This window comes from Trachinotus anak, unplaced genomic scaffold (genome assembly GCF_046630095.1).
Source record: "Trachinotus anak isolate AG129_WGS33_773 ecotype Australia unplaced genomic scaffold, CSIRO_AGI_Tana_v1 ptg000019l, whole genome shotgun sequence".
Classification (NCBI taxonomy): Eukaryota; Metazoa; Chordata; class Actinopteri; order Carangiformes; family Carangidae; genus Trachinotus; species Trachinotus anak.
The window spans coordinates 15,548,665-15,569,326 of NW_027273870.1; the positions used below are offsets into that span (position 1 = coordinate 15,548,665).

Consider the following 20,662-nt stretch of genomic DNA (forward strand, 5'->3'; position numbering starts at 1 on the left):
CTCTCATTTTCAAAAATGTTTACATACAATGAAAACATTCTATGAATCCATGTGTGTTCTTACTGCAATAATCAAAAATTTGTACACGTTGCACGACATCAGTACTTTTGAAGTTATTTAATTAATCATAGAAAACAGTACATCAGCACAGCGAGATAAAGATGAAATGCTTATTCATCTGTTGCTGTTAGAGTAGCAAATATTAATCAGTAAGTGAGAAAAATCACTGATGAAGCAAGGTACATGTTATCTAATTATATACATTCATGCTTCCTTCCAACAAGATCTAATTACACATGGGTTTGCAAGCCATTATTAATTCAACTTAAAAACTATACAGCTAAATTTTAGCTAGTTGTGTGGCCTGCTTTGACAGTTTTCTTTAAATGGTGGTAGTTCGGCAAAATCTTCATCAGAAAGTCAAGCTGAAGGGTCTGGGGCTGTAAAGACAACAAAACAAATGTGTATTTACTAATATTAATAAGTAAATTACATTAAAGTGGTGTTTTTCATAATGCTTTAAGTTTCAGACATTGGGCAGATGGGCACATCTCAAAATCATGCAGCCACTTACATCTACTATATATCTGAAATGCTACGATTTATAGTGAACAGGTTGAGTAGACTATGGAAGGAAATGCCCAATGGAAACTTGAAAACTGCAATGCTGTAACATGAATTATAGTACAGCCTGTTCAACTAATGGTGCCCAGAGTCCTACTGTTCTTCTTTAAATGCTGATTTATGTAGTAATGTACAAAATCTCACAGGCTCAGCAAAAGCGTAAACATGAAGTTTTTATTGCATACTATTTTTAAGTTAGTGGAGGGCTGTAAAAACATAAGGCCTGGCATGTTTTAGCTTCAATTTATGGCTTATGGTTTTGTGCAGTATGTAGTTCACACAGTGTGCTTTTGTATACAGCATGGTTAAAGACCATTACCTTTAATATTTATATATGTAGGACCTTTCAGACATAAACACGACTGACCGGTGAGAAGCTTGGTCATATTAACATGAGCAAAATGTGTAACCATTCAGAGAAAGCTAGGAAGCATATTTCAGAGAAGGGATTTTTATAGTTGTGCACAGTATGTACTTACAGTCATATAAAGCAAAGCATATTTAGATAGGCTGGTGGCATGTCTCTACAACTCATACCTTGGGTTTTAAGTAACAATTTACGGTCTAAAATTAATCTGAATCAATTTGACAAAAGAGTTAAATCCGACTTATGGTCCACTTAAACAAACATTTGACCACTAGGTGATTTTTTTAGTAGGACTGGCTGCTATGGAAATCAACTAGCATAAAGTGCATGTACACATATATTATTATGTTTTTTGGTTAATGAGCCACTAGTAAATAATTAAGTGGCCATAATGATTAAATGGACAATGCTTGTCTATACAAATCCTACCAGAGGTGGATGCACGGGCACTAAAACCTATACAATTACTATGCAATCTACTAAAACACCATCACGAGAGTTACACCATCACACAGTTAAACCAACACCTCTCAAACATCACCGAGATGTGTGTGTCCATACCTGTGGTCTCTCTGTCTGAACCCGTCTCATACACCCAGAGCCGTAGATGACTGTGTTCTCAGGTATGACCTCACACGTGTTGACCTGACAGAAGGCTCCAATGATACAGCCACTGGTGAGGATCACATTCCTGCCAACGTCAGCTAGAAGACAGCATATGTGATATTTGATACAGTTAGTGACCGCGCTCATCTAAAAGCTCCAACCTTCTCTGCAGATGTGGGTTTCACTTCTCTACACAAACACACACTGAAAGCCACACAAAGATGCAGAAAACCCACCTTTAGATTCAATTACATTGTTGTCCCCAATCTTCAGGGCTTGTGATACTGTAAATTGTCCGTTAAGGCAAAGTTGTGGCCTTGGTAGTTAACTATCATCAGATTGTTAAAACATGAAAGCACTTGACTTACAGAACAAGACGTGTCAGGCTAGTAAAAAGGATACCACAGCCAACTTCAAATACATTGTTGACGCCAATGGTCATTGTCTTTGGTTCCACTTCAGAATCTGGTGTGATGTTTTCTGGGTAACTGTAAAAGAAATATGTTTGTAGTTATGAGACACGTATGGACTGGATTACAAAAGAGAGACAGGCCATATGCAAAGATGGATAAGGCAGTGATTTATAGTATGTAATACAATGAGATACAAGGATTCATACATTACCTGTTGATAATCAGAGCTTGCTCCTCGATCAAATTGCCTTCCCCAATCACTATGGGTCCTGCTTCTGCTATAATACGAGCCTTTGGGTGGACCACTGTTCTGGGGCCTGAGGTATCAAAGAGAGTATAAAAGCTACAGTTGGCTCAGGCACCTGAATGAAGTAAAATCTGCAGAAATCGCTTAGAGGTTTTTTTTTTTTTAAAAAAAAAGAAAATGCAGGTTTTCTGAACTGCTTGTGTTTACTAGCGAGTGATGAAAAGCGACACATCTTACCTATGGTGACATCTCCTCTGATTTCACTTTCAACACAAACTACAGCTCCAGCGGCTATTTTGACACTGCAAAACGAGAGAAAATAAAGCGAGAAAAAAGTGTGGAAAATGTTAGCTAACGTTGCTAGTTAGCCACCTCGATAAGCCGTCTAAACTAGCTACGTGGTTACTTTATTGTGGCTAATTAGTCATCTTTTCTATACTATTAATATTTAACGTCACGATGAAACGTCATTTACTGGTTAATATTTATTTTACCTTTTCTGGGCATTTTGTTTATCTGCCATTGTGATAGATGAAGTCCGATGGGAGGCGCCGGCGATTCACTCTGTCATCGATTTGGAATCCTTGTTACTACAGCGCATGCGCATGCAGTTTTCCAAGGTTTAAAAAGAGACAGCTTTGATGACTCTTGATGACTTTTAGATAGTGGTTGGGTGCAGTTCAGGTCATTTGAAAAACGTACCCAGTCTGTATTTATCAAGAAGAGCCGCTTTTAAACACAGGATGGGAACTAGTTAATATATAGCCTGGATGGATGGTTGAAAAACAGACGTTACCATAACAACAAACAGTGGACCTCCCATTTCTGATTCCAGCACCCCATACAGTAGTGATTCGGTTACATTATAACCATAGCTGTATCCTTCAACTATTTTCATGATCCCAGTGATGTCTGTTTGCAAGAAGCATGCAGTGCTTGGCGAAAAAAACAAAAAAAATCCAACATTGTGTAAATCCAACATTCAAGCAGACTGCACCGGCGTTTGCATTGCAACGGTGTGCAGACACCTGCAAAAACATTTACGACACAATTTCTGGGATCTTATTACACAACCAAACGAGCAGGTTTCAGTGCAGTGGTATTGATCTATATGTGTCCCCGTCGAGGCCAACGACCAGGTAGCGTTAATAATGTACTTTGTCCCTTCTGGCTCCCACTACAATGTCAAAACAAGGAAGGATCGGAAGTAGAAATATATTATGGCAAAAGGAACACGAAGGAAAAAGTCAAAAGACACATCCTCGGTCGTGGGGGTGAAACAGGCAAGACAGGAAGAAATGACACAGCCAGAGAAATATATGTTTTACCTTGCTGCCATTGCTCTGGTTGTAGCCGTTTGCGTGGCGCCACTGGCAGCTGAAATATCTACATGTAAGTGCACAGCATTGTTGACAAGTGAAAACTAAAAGCAAGATAGTGCTAGGTTGTTAGCAACCTAGGTAGTTAGCCAATGTCAGGAAACCAACCTCAATCAGCCTCTTGATTTATTTAAATTACATAGCAGCAGTGAATGCGGCTTTTGTCAACCACATGAAAATTCACCACTATAGATATGTCATTTGACTATTTAGCTGTAATGCCTGTTAGCTCGGAGCTAACTGTAGATTAGCACCCATTTGGAGGAAACAGTTTGTTGTCCAAGAATGAGCTCCAGTCGTTTGAACTTCCCTCCTTGGGGGGTATTTCGCGGATTAAGTCAGCATGTGACCATGGGGCTCTGCAGCCATAACTTCAGCCCTCTCACATGCTTTCCTCTTCAAGGCAGCAACGACTGGCTGTAGCTTATAGTTAGACTGGACAGTTTTTAGACTCTGGCTAACCATCTAGCTACCACACACTTCGGTATGGAGTAACTTTCTCGTCCATAACGACAGCAGGGAACCATAGGTTTGAGGTAAGTCACTGAAAGCTGGTTGCACAGCTGCAGTCTTTACGATGGCGTTCAAGAGCAAAGCCTTGATTATCTCGTCGACATGGGGTTAGGAAAGCTGGGATCATTTTACGTGTGTGCTTTTGGTTCATTTGATAACCAGTGCAAATGCAAGCACAGTGTTATGGGTTCCTGATTATAGAAATAATGTTCATAACGTCGGTGGCTTCAGAGTTGGGTGTGGTCAGCTCCAGAAACATTGTAAGCTGTAGCATCTTCTGCATGTTTTCTCTTAGTGTGCAGCATTTCATCTGATCATCAAAACCTGTACTGCTGTTTCTTTTTTCAGCTGGCTCTTCTCTTCATAAACACAGTGTCCTTAAGATGGATGAGGCAGTTTTGACAGTCAGCAATGACCTGGACACTGACTTGGTGGTGTCCTGGATGTCAGAGCGCTGCTACCAGGTAGGCTCACACACACACACACACACACACACACACACACACACACACACACACACACACACACACACACCAAATATTCTCCTCCAGCAGATTCTTTGGATATATGACTTCCTTCAGATGAGGATGTTCTGATCTGGAGCCTTGTTTCCTTGTGTGCTAGTGTTTGTATCAGCAGCTAGGGGTGGTACCTGCAGCTCCCAGTCCTGGCCAGCCCAGTTCAGTTGACTTTGTTGTAAGCACGCAGCATGAAATTACACTACAGCTCAACAGCACTCCTGTTACCCTGGAGCTGTGCACGTAAGTTCAGTAACACAGATGTGTTTCCCGTACACCAGAACAGGGCATATATTAAAATGTGCAAAGTACAAATGTGTGGGAATATTATAATGTTGTTCTCTCTTTAAGTGCCATATATAGTTTATCAGCCAACCAATGGGAGCTGTCTTAAATATGTAACATTTCTTACCTAAACAAACCTTTTTGGAGGGATTAAAAAACTAATATGATTTAGATAGATGGTCTTACATGGCAGGACTCCCTCATGTACGTGATAGCACAGCTGGGCTAATTATGAATGAAAAAATGAATATGATGTTTGAGGGTCTTCACAGGTCCTTTACAGCTCCACTTCACAGCTGGGACGCTGGGGCACATCTTCAAAAATAATACTAATTGCCTAACCATCCACCATATGTGGAAAAGACATATTTACAAAAAGCAAACTGTAAAATTCAACATTTTAATAGACAAAATGTCTTGTGTGTCAATTACCCATCCTGTTTAAGGAAACATTGTTGAATGAAAGCATATCATCTTTAATTTCCAGGGTTCCATTCCACTTTGGGGAGCATGGAAACTACTCTTTGTGGGTGAAAAATCTAAATGACTCCTCAGTGGTCAACTGCTCTGTAGTGACTGATGCAGACCCCGTCAACAGCTACATACGTGAGTCTCATACGCATAAACGCATTTATAAGCTTGTGTGACATGTGACAAGTGTTTTGATGCAATATTCGCCCCCACCACCCTGCACCGAGTGCACATTACATCTCATTAATGTTCCATTATTTTCACAGCAATATTGGTAGCTTTTATCATCTTTGTTGGACTGGCTGTGGTGTCTGCCATTGGAAGAACATTATTAGGGTAATCTAATTTTATTGTTTCCTTTTTCTCTATCTATGCAGTAGATTCCCAAGAACATCATAATCTACTCTTTTTTAAATAAAGATCACTGTGCCTTGTATCTTGAACTTGTGCGCATTATAGAATAACTCCTAACCTGGTTGGTTATTTCTTGTCCAGGCTTCACGTAGTGAAGGATATCCTCTTCCGAATTGGTGGCTCCATGGAGACGGAAAGGCTTATCAACTCTGTGAGTGTTACTGTGTGGGGAAATTTAATTACATCAAGATGAGTAAACAAATAGCAGCTAATACACCAGACATGTTGGTATATTCTAAAGTGAGTGATGTCATAATACCCTGTATGTTTTTATTGTGTATTGTAAAGTACTTTTGGAAAATGTGTCACTTGTATTATTAAAATATTTTCAATAATATATCCCGCACATATTTATTGGGCAAGGTGTATTACTTGGCTTTCTGAGGCTGTTCACACTTAAAAATTAAAAGGTTTTAGTGGAGAGGTTTAGTAGCTTTTTGAATGCTGGCTTCACTACTCTCTCAAATCAAAGATATTTAATAGTAGCTGAAAATCAGTTGCAGGATGCTTGTGTCTAGAAATGTTTTTCAATCAATTTAAAACCCTCATTGGAAAAATATTAACCAGTATTCATGACTCTATGTGCAGAAGTGTTTTATACTTCCAATAGAATAATGTTAATATTTAATTTTAATTTCATCATCCAGGAACTGGGCTCCCCTGGCAGGACAGTGACATCGGTTACTGACAACATCCTCCCTCCCCCACCCAACCCCAGCAAGAGGCTGCGATCTCTGGACACGTTCAGAGGGTAGCCCACCCCCACACTTACCCCTGCAGTTCATCTTGCTCAAAGAAATATATTATCTGACTTACCCCTTGCTCTCATATATGGATATGTGAAGACTATATCATGTGATTCTAATTGCAATGTGACATTTTAGCAGCTGACACTGGAATTGTCAATCATTAATGAGCTCTTACTAATAATAATAACATGGTTTCAGGGCCTTAAAGTTGTAGTACTTGTTCCAAGGGATTTTTTTTCGTATAGTGAACCGTTATCTGTATTTCTGTAATCTCTTGCCTGCAGGGCTCAACTTCTTTCAGTAATGTCACATTTTCTCTGTCTTCTGTCAGTATTTCCTTAGTCATTATGGTGTTTGTGAACTATGGAGGGGGGCGATACTGGTTCTTTAGACACGAAAGCTGGAATGGTGAGCCCCAACTGGTTCTACTTTTATTGTTTTTTTAATTTTTTTTAATTATGTAACTCATTGTTCGCAGATCTTGGTTTTGTGATTGATTTTGAAGCCTGTCTTTCCCATTTGTCTCATTACAGGTCTTACTGTTGCAGATCTAGTCTTCCCTTGGTAAGCTCAGTTCAAAATGTCTTCTATAGTTTCTGTAGCATGTCTTAGTTCTGCAGATTAGGTTATCACAGTCAAGAAATGGACAATTATTTGACTACTTTTCACATCTGCTCGTACACTAAAGCAAGTAAGCGTGCCAGAACCACAGACTCATTCAACAATGTTTCAGTTACAATATGGACTTGCACATAAAATAGAGGTGGTCAAAATAAGTTGCAAAACATTTTCAACTTATGGTAACTTGATTGTAGGATCCATTACGTCTTTCTTGCTTTGACTGTTGTGCTGTCATCATGTATTTTTATTGTTTTTATCATTAGCTAATCATGCTTGCAAACCAAAGTTTTCTTAGAGTGCAATAAAGGATTGAACTGTCTTCATGGTATCTGGATTTGAAAATGGTTTCCAGACTAGAACTTCACCTGTGACTAAAAACAAAACAAAACAAAACAAAAAAAAAAGGAATAAAATTAACCAAAATAATAAAACATTTATCAGTTCCCTTGTTTCATTCAGTCAAGAATTGTAAAACCAGTGCTCATATTTTAAACGAACTTCACCTCATTGTCCCCTTCCTTTTTTTGTCTCATTTTCTCACATTTTGTGTTTCCCTCCTCCACCAGGTTTGTGTTCATAATGGGGACATCCATCGCACTGTCAATCAACTCCCTGCTGCGTGCGGGCTATACTCGCTGCGCACTGCTGAGGAAAGTTGTGTGGAGGAGCCTGCAGCTCTTCGTCATCGGTGTCTTCATTATCAACCCAAACTACTGCCAGGGACCATGTGAGTATAAACACACTTCTTTGATGTTGACTACAATATCCCAAACCATTTAGATAGATGATTATCAGACCATGTTCTTTAATAGTGATGAAAACTGTGGGCATATGTGCTTATGCCTGCCTTTTTGCTCAGTGCTCACACGCCATCCTCATCCACTCCACAGTATCTTGGAACAACCTGCGGATCCCAGGTGTGTTGCAGCGTCTGGCCTGGTCATACCTGGTTGTAGCCTGCCTGGATCTGCTGGTGGCGAGAGGTCACCTCGACATCCTTCCGACGGTCAGCCAACAGCTTCATCTCACCCTCATTCTTTTTCAAACTTTTTATTTAGAGCTGTACTGGTACAAGAGTCCCCTGAATTAAAATGTCTTTATCTGCCGTGGCTCCCTAAAAGCACGAATTCATTCTGATGTTCCGACTGTTGTCTCTTGTTTACTTACTATGATTAATGTGTTTATTTTAAATGTACTATGAAGGAGAACAAAAGTGTTTCTGTTTTCTAGAATGCTTGGTGGTCTCCTGGCCTTGACATCTTGCTGTACTGGCCAGCTTGGCTGTGTGTGCTTCTCTTAGAAAGCATCTGGCTATACCTCACTTTCCAACTTCCTGTACCAGATTGTCCAACGTGAGTCAAGCAGCTGATGACAAAACTAGAGTGAAATTAACATTGAAGTCTGCTTATAGTTTTTCCTGTAAAATAAAGGGACTGATAAAATAATTAACAAGTGAATTAATAAGCAGAATCAAAACTGAAATCCGAGCTGATAAAATTAATTCCAAATCCCCATTCCAACTTGTATTTATTTTTATAACTTAACCTTGCTCTCAATCGCCTTCGTCCTACATTAATAATACTGACTTCACCTCACTGTTCTGAACAGAGGCTATCTGGGTCCAGGTGGGATCGGGGACATGGGCCTATACGCTAACTGCACAGGTGGAGCAGCTGGTTTCATTGACCGTTGGCTACTGGGAGAAAACCACATCTACCAGACTCCCTCGTCACGGGTTAGTGACCAGCAAAACAACCCAAACATACAAGCAGCAGACACATTCCGTCTTTTTATAACTTGGGATGTTAAGCTTGAGCTTACATATCGGGTTTCTCTCTCACAGGCCAACACTCCCTTTCTAACCCCAACCATGTTGACATGACAGGTGAAGCAAGGGTAAACTGTGTCAGAACTTAAGGATAATTTACAAAAATCCATTTCTGTTTCCATTTTAATTAAGGTGATTTATGCAACTCACATGCCATATGATCCAGAAGGTGTTCTTGGCAGCATCAACTCTATCCTCATGGCTTTTTTTGGATTACAGGTTTGTAATATGAGTTGATGAACTCATTCTCTCTTTGTTTCTGTCTCTTGCTTCTATACATATTTCTGATGTCAAAAGTAATTATAATATAGCTCATTGAAAAGCCAAAGGGAGTCAAATTGTGGTTTTAATTGTTGTATTTTCACAGGCAGGAAAAATAATCTTACACTACAGAGATCTTCACAGAAGTATAATGTCAAGGTTTCTCATATGGGGTCTCTTATTGGTAAGCAACTTAACATGTATGTATGTTGTACTTCTATATTTAGGTACATTCTTCTATATCAATTTCTTGCTGTTGTGAGTGTATTAAATGACTCATTGCATTGCAAAGTAAAATCGCAGTCACAGTGTTTCGACTTTTTCCAAAACACATTCATTTTCAGGAGTGTTTCCCCTTCTTGATTTAATGATCTCTCTTGTTACACTCAGGGAGCCATATCAGCACTTCTGACCAAGTGTTCCACAGACCATGGCTTCATTCCTGTCAACAAGAACCTATGGTAAAGTTGGCTTTTGTGCACTTTCAGATGGAACAAGGTTTTCTCTGCAATTCCTTTTTTTTTTTTTTTTTTTTTAATAGCTGTTGACTGAATGTTTCGGAAAGTTGCTGAACTTTATAGTTACTAGTATTTGGTTTGGTTTGCCTTTTTCAATTACAATTTTCCAACTTGGGGGGGACAATACACTTTGTAGTCCATGCTTTCCCCACTTAATTTTTAAATGTCTAAAAAAACACTATCTATCGAGGTTGTCCACATTTGCATTTCATTCCTAGCTAACCCCCTCCCTACTCCCTAATATTGAACAGAAAGTGCAGTCTATCAGTGTAGGTAGGTTATATTTTGAGCACAATGCCAAGCTGGAAACCCAGCCATCCCCATGCATTGCTCAGGACAGTCAGAAATTATTAACCATTAGCACCAGCCACTGCAAATAAATGTGCTTTAAAATACAGGTGCAGATTTGTTGTGTTTGGTATGAAAGTACCTTTGTGAAGTTAGACCAGACAGAAATTACTGAAGATCTCCAGACAAACAAAAAAACCCGCAAACCTACATCTTTGCAGTAAAAGACATCTTTAACGACTCTGCCTGTTTCTGTCCATTTCGCCTCTAGGTCTTTGTCCTATGTGACAACACTGGCCTCTTTTGCCTTTGTGCTGCTAGTGCTGGTTTACTACACAGTGGATGTAAAGAAGTGGTGGTCTGGAGCACCTTTCTACTACCCTGGTGAGAACTATTATTAGACACAAAGAGTCCTTTAACACCAAATTATTACCAAGGCAAGCTTTGATTGCTGAAATTAATACGGTTTCTAATTGAATGTGATATGAATATAGAGACCAGGGTGTTGTGGAGACATAGTTAAATATCAGTACTTGTAAGATTACTAAGTCTACAAAACAACTAACTGGCATGGTCTGTGTTTTGGTAAAATAGACCAAATGTAGCATCTGTAAATTCTGTCTGTATTTCTCATGATGCTGACCTTTGCTCTACTCTCACCTGTGTCTGTAATTACAGGTATGAACTCCATCATTGTGTACGTGGGCCACGAAGTGTTTGAGGAGTACTTCCCCTTCCGTTGGCGCATGGCTAACAGCCAATCCCACGCTGAACACCTCACCCAGAACCTTGTGGCTACTTCCTGTTGGGTGTTCATCTCCTATGTGCTTTACAGAAAGAAGATTTTCTGGAAAATTTAGAAGCAGGGCTCCTAAATGATTGGGCCTTCAGACAATAATAGCAGAGGGATTGTTTACATCAGAATTGCTGGAATTATAATGTGAAAACATTTGGAAGGCGGAAAATATTTTGTCAAAATTATTTTGTCAAAACTACAACGTATAATGGTTCTCTTTCTCTGAACATATAAGGGTTTTTTCTTTCAAACAGCACTCTTTTTTTTTAATTTTTAGGCACTAAGTTATAGGACCATAAATGTTTTAAACACCTCTTTGCCAAAGATCTTCAGATATGAAGCAGCTGATCCCTGCCAGATATCTAAACTGACTCAGGAAGAACTTGTCCAAGAATAGTTTGAGAATTTGAGAAACTATAAAGACTGACATTGTTAATCTACTGTTTAACTTTGTGTGTAGTCCCAGACTACAGCAGCAGGGTGTCGCAGTAGTGGTTTATCAAGCCCTTGTTGACTTCCCCTTGGGAGAATCCCTGCTGCCATCTTAAGTACCGCTGTGTTACTCTGAAAGCTGAAGTGGGTTTTTGTGAGACAGCAAAGTGATGTATGCTCTGAAGAAAAGGCTACCAAGAACGCATTTTCATCTTTTTTCCACTGCACAATAGAAGCTGGAAGTGATATTTAACAGAGACAGTGTGTAGAAGTTTTTAAAAAAAGAACGTTCAGCATCTTTTAGCATTTATTATTGTCAGTTAGTTAGTTGGCCAACTCATGTGCAAGTATTTTCCATTTGCAATCCTCTGCTCCCCTCGGACCCCACTCCTTCATTCAGCAAGGGACCAGCGGTGTGATATATGATGCTGTGTGTTAACAAGTGATGAGGAAGTGAAGGAGGTCATGTCCGATGACTGTTAAAACCCACTGGGGATTGCTTGTTTTGCATTTTGGTTAAATGCATGTGTGTTTATGTGTTTGATTTGTTTGCAAAAACAAATGTCACAGAATTGCCCTTTTTATTTTATTATACACACCCAGCTTTATGTTCCTCTTTCAAAAACAACACATGTTGAATGTGTCATGAATTTCCAGAAAGAAATTTCTACTGTATTTATGTATGTATGTACATATGTATGTACAGTAGTTTGATTGTGAGATTTGAAAATACATTACAATCAGCTGTAAGATTATTAGGCACACCTAGCCAATGCATGCTAAACTAATGTCGTCTAATAAAACAGGCCTGCAGCCTCATCAGTAGATCCCTAAAACGCAACACAAACTGAACATTACAACTGCCCAGAAGGGAGGATTTATTGCAGGACTGTTGTATTGCACTTTATTAGTTTTAGCTAGGTGTACCAACTGAGTGTTTATTCGATGATGTGCCCAATTCTGCAATTGGCAGTTAATATAACTATTATACTTTTATTAATGGATTTTGCAAGACCATATGTTCACTTTGTAGAATAATGAAATGCTGTGAGCTATCTTTGAATAATTGCTCAACTAGTACTGTCTTAATTAATGGAATTCATTTTTTTAATCTTTTATACAATTTTTTTTTTATATTTACCGTTTCAAAATACAATAAGTTTATGTAATAAATCTTATTCCAAAATATTGCTGCTGCTGTTCGAGTTTTATTGTAATGCTGTTCTAATATGGTCATGTCTTTCTTATCACCTTTAAGCCTTGAGAAAAAAAAGGGACATATTGTCATATCTCCAAGATTAATAATTACTAGTCTCATAAAGATCATGTGGAGAAATGATATAAGACTATGTATTCCCAGTGTTAAATTTCATGCAATACCTATTTATCTTGAAGCTGCACTCTCTGTCTCTACAACGCAGAAGTGTGGTTTGCCTTATTGCTCAATAAGGCGTGGGAATCGAGTTACAGTGCGGCTGCCTTGAGGATCATCTCGCGACATAACCGGCCCACATTCATTCATGTCTATTGTGAGAGTTTTCCCGCTCTCGCGCGACTTTGCAACTTTCCCACGCCTGTTGTTCTGGCGTCTGCCCTCTGCCCGTCGCCCCTCCCTCCCTCCCCTTCTTCTCACCCCTTTGCCCCCACTCACACCTCCCCCTCCTTCTCTCCCTTCTTGTCCTTCCAGTCTGGTTCTTCTGTTGTGCCGTGGGCTTTGGTGGGGGGGGGGGGCTGTGGGAGGGATCTCGCGATTGTTGGGACTTTTTTTCTTTGGGGGGGGGGGAGAGTTAATCGGAAGATGGCGCCCGTTGTTACGGGGTAAGTGGTCAAGGCATAATGTTATTTAAAAAGTTTTATTTTCTTGTGGTAAACCATTGCCGGTGTGTGGTGTTTCCGAGTGATGTCTCTGCGTGTCACTACTGGCGCCTTAGCCTCAGCAAACTACCCCACACTGTGACACTCCGAGGCTTGATGTGGGGTCTGTTGTGCTAAACTGTTCTTCGTGGTGTCGTCAGGTTTCTCTGCCATTTGTGGAGCTGTAGTGCGATATTAAATCAGTTTCAAACTTTTTCAGAAACTTTTTGTCATTGAGCGGTTTCGCGTTTGGGCTTAACTGCTTCTTTTGTGTCTATTTCATTTCTGCCTCGGTCAGTTGAGAGCAGAAACAATGTGATATCTTCACAAACTCCCCAGACTGCAGCAGTGTGACATTGACTTCACGGCAGTTGCGTTTAAGCAGTTATTGCTGAATATAGCTGGATTAGTATACGTTTGTTGGTTTAAACGTTCCTCCCATCACTTTGCGGCTCAAAAAGAAAAAGAAAAGAAAAAAGTTTTCCCTCAATTGCACTTTTAAAACAGACCGTCTACATTATCACATTATTACATATTGTACAGTAACTCCTGTCCAAGTCTAAATCATGAGGGTAAACCATTTCCATATGTGAGTTTTCTGTGTTCTAAATACACAACAGAAGTGTAAGCACACCTGCATTCACAGATGTCACTGACACTGTGCGCCTCTGTCTTTTTTCACTCACTTTCAGTCTACCTTTTTTTTTTTTTTTTTTTTAATCTCTGCTACACTAGCCCAGCAATAAAACCTCGTGTAAACACTTTGCACTCTGATGTTTTTGTTTTGCAGGAAGTTTGGTGAGAGACCTCAGCCTCAGCGTTTGACAAGGTAGGGGGAAACATAAGCAACCTCTTCACGGTGCAAAGAGCTCAGCACTTGTAAATCAGTGCGGAAAGCTAACAGAAAAACAACATGATTAAAGTGGATGCATTTGTGCTGTGCTGTCAAAGCGTTAAAATGTGTTCTCTCCCCATTTCAGGGAGGCTATGAGGAATTACTTGAAGGAGAAAGATGATCAAACGGTGCTCATACTACACGCAAAAGTTGCACAAAAGTCATATGGCAATGAAAAAAGGTTTGTATGGGACTGTTAAAGTTTTGAGTTTGTGTGTGTTTGATAGAGATTCATTTACTGACGCGTCGGAACTCCTCTATGTTTTTTTGACCTTGTGTCAATTAGGTTTTTCTGCCCTCCACCATGTGTGTATCTGATGGGCAGTGGCTGGCAGAAGAAGTTGGAGAACATGGAGAAGGAGGGTTGCACAGAGCAGGAGGCTCAGCCATGTGCGTTCATCGGGATAGGCAACAGTGAGCAGGAGATGCAGCAACTCAATCTGGAGGGGAAGGTGTGTAGGCAGTTGTAATAACACCTTACGGCAGAGATATATATCTTTCTGATGACGTTAGCAGTGCACCCTGTAGACACACTCTTCTCACTTCATTTCATTCAAGTCATTTTAGCAATAACTTATTGTTGTTACTTCATTCATTATTCTGCTTCACTGCTGATGAACTGTGCAAAGTAACCACAGCATGAAAGGTACAGCCTCTGCGCAGTTTGACCATATCCTCTGTTTGTCACTGCAACCCTGGTAACTATGTTAGTAGTGGATATCGTTTTTTTTATTGTGCTACTGTCATTAATGAACTTGTTCTGAGAATAAGTTAAGCGGGAAGTGAAAGGGGGACAAACACACACATAGAAAATCCCCTAACCTGTTTCTTTCTTCCTACGTCAGCACTTCTGCACAGCTAAGACACTGTATATCAGTGACTCAGATAAAAGAAAACACTTCATGCTGTCTGTGAAGATGTTATACGGAAACAGCGCCAACATAGGAGTCTTCCTCAGCAAGAGGATCAAGGTCATCTCCAAGCCCTCCAAGAAGAAACAGTCCTTGAAAAATGCAGATTGTGAGTTACAGGCTGTGTCAGTACACAAACAGACACACACACACACACACACACACACACACACACACACACACACACACATTCTAGCTCATGTAAAGACAGATTTCACAGGTCTCACAACATACTGACATTCAATTCTAATGTGAAAAAGATTTTGATTTGCCCATAGAAACACTGTATTATCTCTCATCCTTCATATCTCCTTTTGCTCTCTCTTTTTGTCACCCCAGTGTGTATAGCTTCAGGGACTAAGGTAGCGTTGTTTAACCGCCTGCGTTCCCAGACGGTTAGCACCAGGTATCTTCATGTGGAGGGGGGAAACTTTCATGCTAGCTCCCAACAGTGGGGCGCCTTCGTCATCCACCTCTGTGAGTCACACTTTGTCGTATCTGTGATTCTTTTTTCCCATTTTATTTGATCCTCTGTGCCCATGTCCCTAATTACTGTTTTTATCGATGAACAATAGGTTACCTCCCGTGGGTACACACATTTAACGTTATCATTATCTTATCTCATGTGTACCTTGATTATTTATGGACTTATAGACATTTAAGTTGTCATTGTGTTATGTCTATTTAGTGGACGACGATGAGTCTGAAGGGGAGGAGTTTGCTGTGAGGGATGGCTACATCCATTATGGTCAGACTGTGAAATTGGTCTGTTCTGTTACTGGCATGGCCCTGCCCAGGCTGGTATGCATGTGTTTATATGATGTCAAATAGTATGTGAGAAAGTATGCAGTGATACCAGTGGTGCATTTAAATACATATACATATATATGTGTGTATCTATGATAGTTATGTGTGTGCCTCAATGCCTCAGATCATTCGCAAAGTGGACAAGCAGATGGCATTAATGGACGCAGATGACCCAGTGTCCCAGCTCCACAAGTGCGCCTTCTATCTGAAAGATACAGACAGGATGTATCTCTGTCTCTCACAGGAGAGAATCATCCAGTTCCAGGTGTGTTATCGTACCATGTTATCCTTTTTTTGTTTTTTTTTTGTTTTTTTGGAGTGGTTTTAATTTCTATTTTGTTCGGTACCATTGTTGCCGAAATTTATTCAACATTTACCCACCTTCTGTCAGTGGCTTTTTCAGACAATGTAATCGAGCTAGGATAATGCTGCTGTTCCTATAGCCAACAGAATATTAATCTGTCTGCTTAGATCACTGGTCACAGCAGCTGTTGTTTGAATAGACATTTGTTTTACTGAGCACTTCAAGGCAAGAAAAGAGAGTCTAGTCTTTGTCCTTGTCATTGTCAAGTTCCTACCTAACACTCTGGTAGCTTCCCCTCAGCTGACCTAAAGTGGGAAGTGAAATTTCATAAATTTTTTTTTGTTTTTTTTGTTTTTCCAGGCTACACCATGCTCCAAAGAGACTAACAAAGAGATTATTAATGATGGGGCTTCTTGGACTATTATTAGCACTGACAAGGCAGAGTACACCTTTTATGAAGGCATGGGCCCCGTCCCTACACCAGTCACACCTGTTCCTGTGGTGGAAAGTCTGCAGGTACATACACAGACTTTTCTGCTGAAAATATGCCTGTTATGCTTTTTATCAGTAAACATGAGTGCCATTCTGGTTACAAACTACTTCCCTTTTAAGTTGTTACTCAGTTTGTAGGGATCTTTTAAAGGCTTAAGACCTTTTTTTTTTGACTGTGTGAAGTTAAACGGTGGAGGAGATGTGGCGATGTTGGAGCTGACGGGACAGAACTTCACCCCTAACCTCAGAGTGTGGTTCGGAGATGTGGAGGCTGACACTATGTACAGGTGAGTGTTTCTATTTGTGAGTGCACATTAGTGTTGGATGGCTTAAATTAAGGCTGCACAATCAATCGAAATATAATCAAAGTCACAGTATGGCCAAGTGCGGTAAATCACAGGAGCTGCAATTTTTTTTCATAAAAGTAAAATGTGTCACAACATTGTTGTGCATTGCTAGCACCATAAGAGTGTGGTGCTATAGAGATGCCCCGATCTACAGATCATATTCTCCAGATGTAAAGGACTTTGTTTGTTTGCTACAAGACCCAACAAAAATCAGATCATCATCATTCAAAAAAATTTTTCAGGGAAAATGAATCAGAAATGATCATTCCAACTGAAATCATGACTCATATCACAATCACAATGCTAAAACAAACACAATATGAGCCCTAGCTTAAATACTCCAACCTTATCTCATCTGTCTGCCCTATAAGATGTGGGGAAAGCATCCTTTGTGTGGTGCCGGACATTTCTGCCTTCAGGGAGGGCTGGCGCTGGGTGAGACAGCCGGTGCAGGTCCCTGTCACGCTGGTCCGCAACGATGGAATCATCTATGCCACCGCCCTCACCTTCACCTACACCCCTGAGCCAGGGCCTCGACCTCACTGCAGTGCTGCCGGGGCCATTCTGCGGTCACATAGCACCTCTTCCTCATCACCAGCATCGTCATCTTCGCCATCATCCTCGCTTGGTGGCCTCGGGGACGGCCAGGGGGCTTACAACAGCAGTGACTCAGGAATGTCATCCGGAGCGTCGACCATGTCGGTGCTGTCGTAGTACTGCATATTTCTTATGTGTACGTGTGTGTTGTTTTGTATGTGTGCTATGAATGAGTGAGAAAATGCACGCATGTGTTTTCCAAAGAGGCTCATGGACCTGTGAAGTATTGCACAGAAACTCAGAAACTCTTCGTGAGAGAGCAGCTGCAGAATCATGAGGAATGCAAGACAGCGCTTGGGGAAAAAAAAAGACAAGTTCAAAGGAAAGACTTGGGACAACTGACTCCTCTCTTTAGCTCCCTCTTGTGGATTGTTGTGGACATGACATGATAAGCCCCACTCAGAGGACCTTGACAGCCAAGATTTCCAACTAAAAGCAGATGAGTCTGCCTTCTGTCTCTCGCAGCAACCTGACTGGTAAAAGAACCGTTTTGTTTTTATACACCTGTGGGTCTGAAAGCTATGTTCACTGCGCTTTCTTACTGCCAAGATCACGTTTTTACTGAAAAGCTTGTTGATTTATCTGTTGTGAGCAAGGGAAACATTTTGTTGTAAGAGTAACATAGTTTTTACGGACCAAGGAATATTATTATATTATTTTATTCATATTATATTTTATAAGCTTTTGCTGAGGTACATTTTGACATTTTTTGTATGATACTGCATAGTAAGTTCACTTTTGTTACCAAATAGAGTTTGTCATGTTGGCTCCTGCTTGAGTTTTGTCTCAGTGAAGTGGTTAAGGTGGAAATGGCTTTTAGTGAGTCTCTATTAGTCTGATTGCAGCTTCTCTGCTTTTCTCCTCACCTCTTTTTTTTAATATCCACTGGTGTGTTTTGGAACTAGATACCCAAATGCATACTTACTAAATTGTCATTACAGAACCTTTAACAATTCTACATGCTGTAGAACAATATAAAAGAAACAGTGAGACCGGGTTTTAAGGATCTGATTTAGAGAGTGAGGACATGCACCTCTCTGGCTGCAGTTATTGGCTTAGCTCCTTTAGATCTTCAAGGCTGCTGATCAGTCTCTTACTCCTCTTTATATCAAAAATGACATTTTTGATGAGTGCAGTGTGTGTACACAATCAGTGTATTCTGGGAGACCAAGGTCAAAGTTTTGTAATCAGTGTGCTGTTTTTGTACCAGAGCGCTTAAACGCAAGTCTGAACATAATCAGTTCCTCTTCTTTTTTCACATTAGTGACGTCTTTAAACAAAATTCTTAATTTGGAAGAACTTTGGGTCCTAATCCTCGGACAAAGTCACGGAACAAAGAAGGAACTGTCTAAAAGATGAAACCTTTAATGTGACTTTTTCCCTTCTCTGATGTCTTTCATTCAGAGGGGCCTTAGAAGTCCTTTTGAAGTTGTGCTTATGTGTTGGAAGAAGAGCTTTAACACTGTCTCTGCCTTGTAGCTTGCAGTCCTACCCTCACAGGCCACCTATAAATGCCCAGTACTGTCATGTTGGGATTGATCTGACTGTAAATACAGTAGAACTAATTTTGATACAATCAGCTGTGTTTGTGCTTTGGATCTTATGTGATGAGTTGATGGTTTTGTACGGACTCAAATTCCTGGTTCTGCCTCTCTGCTTACCTTGTTGAGTAGGCTGAACATAAAAATGGAACTTTGAACTGACTTACTAAGCTAGTCAAGAATGACAGTTTATTTTGCCTTAAAAACCACTACCTGCAATACTTGTCCTGCTTAAAATTACTTACAAAGTGTCCTGATTTGCATCATTCTTTTTGTATCATGCCTTATATCATGTTTGAGATGAAATGAATGTCAAGATTGTCATGAAAGTAATATGTGGTAAGGAAATGTGGCAGGTTGGCCTGGGGATTGCCAATTTAAAGTTTTCATGACAGTGATGTGAATCACCGAAGTTCTTGCAATTGTATTTTCAGCAGACCTAAAAGTAGATTTGTTGTTGAATAGGTAAGTATTTACATCACAACAATCCAGCAGCATCAAGCTCCAGTCTTTGTGTCCATTCTCCCATTGTTTTCTTCCCATGCTCTCAGTAGACACTAGTTGGTTAATGCAGTACACTGTAGGTGAGTCATCACTTGACTGATAGAAAACCGTCATCTAAGTTCTGTTACAGAAGGTTTGTTCACTTGTCAGTGTTACATCAACACTGTAGTCTGATCTCTGCCAGGTTCTGCACTGCTCTGTGGAGGTCTCTGATGTTCTGTATCATTAGCACAACTTATTAACAAATTATTGACATTTTGGTCACAGTAATGTGGATCTCAAATCTACCATGTTCTCCTTTGTATCCAATTTCTCATCCGTGCCTTGCTTTGGCTTGGTCAGTCAGGTCACGCATTGTTCCACTCAGCGTCAACAAGGCCAGGTGGGAGGCAGTTTAAGTGCTGTCAGGAGGTCAGCTGTGAGCTGGGATGCTAACACAACCTCATCATGTCATTAGACTGGTGGCTTAATGGGCATTTTTCATCGACCTTGTGTTTGGGCAGTGAGTGTCTCTGCTCTCATATCCTGCCTTTTGTTTTCCACTGCTCTCTCCCTGTCTGCTATCCGCATCTTTCAGTCTGGTGTAAAACTGTCATACAGCAAGTAAATCGATCTGCCAGTGAAAGGTCAAGAATAAAAATGAACTGACGCTCAAGGTCACTTGGGTTTGTGTTAAGGTGTCTGTTTGTTTCACAGAGTTGGACATTTAAGAGCATCTTGATTTGATTTTTAATATTTTTTTTTCTCCTTCTACATCACTCCCATTTCTCTTCTTTTCTGTCTCATCTTCAATTAGCAGAGCAGGAGCTCGAGGACTTAGGTTCTATATAATCAAAATGCACATACACTATATGCTTACACAGGTCCTGCTGAGGCCTTATTGGACACTTACCACTTGGGCATGCTCCACAGGGTAGAGGTCAAATCTGCCTCACTATTTTTAAACTGGGAGCCAGATTGCTGGAATGAAATCTGACACTTTGTTACTCTTAGTGTATGTGCCTGTGTGTGTGTGTTGTGTGTAGTTGTGTGGTCGGTTTGTGTCCCTCACACTTTTAATGTTTCCACTAATAATTTTAC

The 20,662-nt window shown here is 40.3% G+C and overlaps 3 protein-coding genes across 6 annotated transcripts; 2 read left to right on the forward strand and 1 right to left on the reverse strand.

Annotated features, from left to right (window-relative positions):
* Positions 1-102: 102 nt before the first annotated feature.
* Positions 103-2,900, reverse strand: LOC139636135 (dynactin subunit 6-like). Its single transcript, XM_071503876.1, has 7 exons — positions 2,752-2,900; positions 2,495-2,559; positions 2,222-2,327; positions 2,000-2,085; positions 1,834-1,881; positions 1,553-1,695; positions 103-440 (listed from the first exon to the last, which is right to left on the reverse strand). Exons 1-7 carry the CDS (start codon positions 2,778-2,780, stop codon positions 348-350), a joined length of 570 nt encoding a protein of 189 aa, XP_071359977.1. The 5' UTR covers positions 2,781-2,900; the 3' UTR covers positions 103-347.
* A 471-nt stretch (positions 2,901-3,371) lies between these two features.
* hgsnat (heparan-alpha-glucosaminide N-acetyltransferase) lies at positions 3,372-12,518 on the forward strand. 4 transcript variants are annotated; one of them, XM_071503870.1, is made up of 18 exons: positions 3,372-3,649; positions 4,498-4,613; positions 4,774-4,910; positions 5,440-5,558; positions 5,690-5,759; positions 5,919-5,988; positions 6,485-6,588; positions 6,918-6,994; positions 7,120-7,150; positions 7,774-7,934; positions 8,098-8,213; positions 8,438-8,559; positions 8,816-8,942; positions 9,168-9,254; positions 9,403-9,480; positions 9,687-9,757; positions 10,374-10,486; positions 10,781-12,518. In XM_071503870.1, the coding sequence occupies exons 1-18, from the start codon at positions 3,478-3,480 to the stop codon at positions 10,960-10,962; spliced, it is 1,953 nt and encodes a 650-aa protein (XP_071359971.1). In that variant the 5' UTR covers positions 3,372-3,477; the 3' UTR covers positions 10,963-12,518. The 4 variants fall into 4 exon arrangements, with proteins under 4 accessions (XP_071359971.1, XP_071359972.1, XP_071359973.1 ...); XM_071503871.1 differs by having other exon boundaries at positions 3,464-4,172; XM_071503872.1 differs by having other exon boundaries at positions 3,511-3,649; positions 4,523-4,613.
* Positions 12,519-13,055: 537 nt separating this feature from the next.
* On the forward strand, positions 13,056-20,242 carry rbpja (recombination signal binding protein for immunoglobulin kappa J region a). The gene is made up of 11 exons (XM_071504246.1): positions 13,056-13,148; positions 13,975-14,013; positions 14,165-14,260; positions 14,366-14,531; positions 14,925-15,099; positions 15,330-15,467; positions 15,679-15,791; positions 15,922-16,062; positions 16,462-16,617; positions 16,777-16,880; positions 17,312-20,242. The coding sequence occupies exons 1-11, from the start codon at positions 13,129-13,131 to the stop codon at positions 17,652-17,654; spliced, it is 1,491 nt and encodes a 496-aa protein (XP_071360347.1). The 5' UTR covers positions 13,056-13,128; the 3' UTR covers positions 17,655-20,242.
* Positions 20,243-20,662: the final 420 nt, after the last annotated feature.

Bases quoted from the DNA above. Each gene is read 5' to 3' on its own strand.
- LOC139636135 (XM_071503876.1), bottom strand. From the start codon at position 2,780: ATGGCAGATAAACAAAATGCCCAGAAAAG. The intron at 2,328-2,494 runs GTAAGATGTGTC...TTGATACCTCAG, and splicing joins CAGAGGAGATGTCACCATAG to GCCCCAGAACAGTGGTCCAC. The intron at 1,882-1,999 runs GTATCCTTTTTA...GACAATTTACAG, and splicing joins TGTATTTGAAGTTGGCTGTG to TATCACAAGCCCTGAAGATT.
- hgsnat (XM_071503870.1), top strand. From the start codon at position 3,478: ATGGCAAAAGGAACACGAAGGAAAAAGTCAAAAGACACATCCTCGGTC. The intron at 4,614-4,773 runs GTAGGCTCACAC...CTTGTGTGCTAG, and splicing joins TGTCAGAGCGCTGCTACCAG to TGTTTGTATCAGCAGCTAGG. The intron at 9,255-9,402 runs GTTTGTAATATG...GTATTTTCACAG, and splicing joins TGGCTTTTTTTGGATTACAG to GCAGGAAAAATAATCTTACA.
- rbpja (XM_071504246.1), top strand. From the start codon at position 13,129: ATGGCGCCCGTTGTTACGGG. The intron at 16,063-16,461 runs GTGTGTTATCGT...TTGTTTTTCCAG, and splicing joins AGAGAATCATCCAGTTCCAG to GCTACACCATGCTCCAAAGA. The intron at 16,881-17,311 runs GTGAGTGTTTCT...CTGCCCTATAAG, and splicing joins GAGGCTGACACTATGTACAG to ATGTGGGGAAAGCATCCTTT.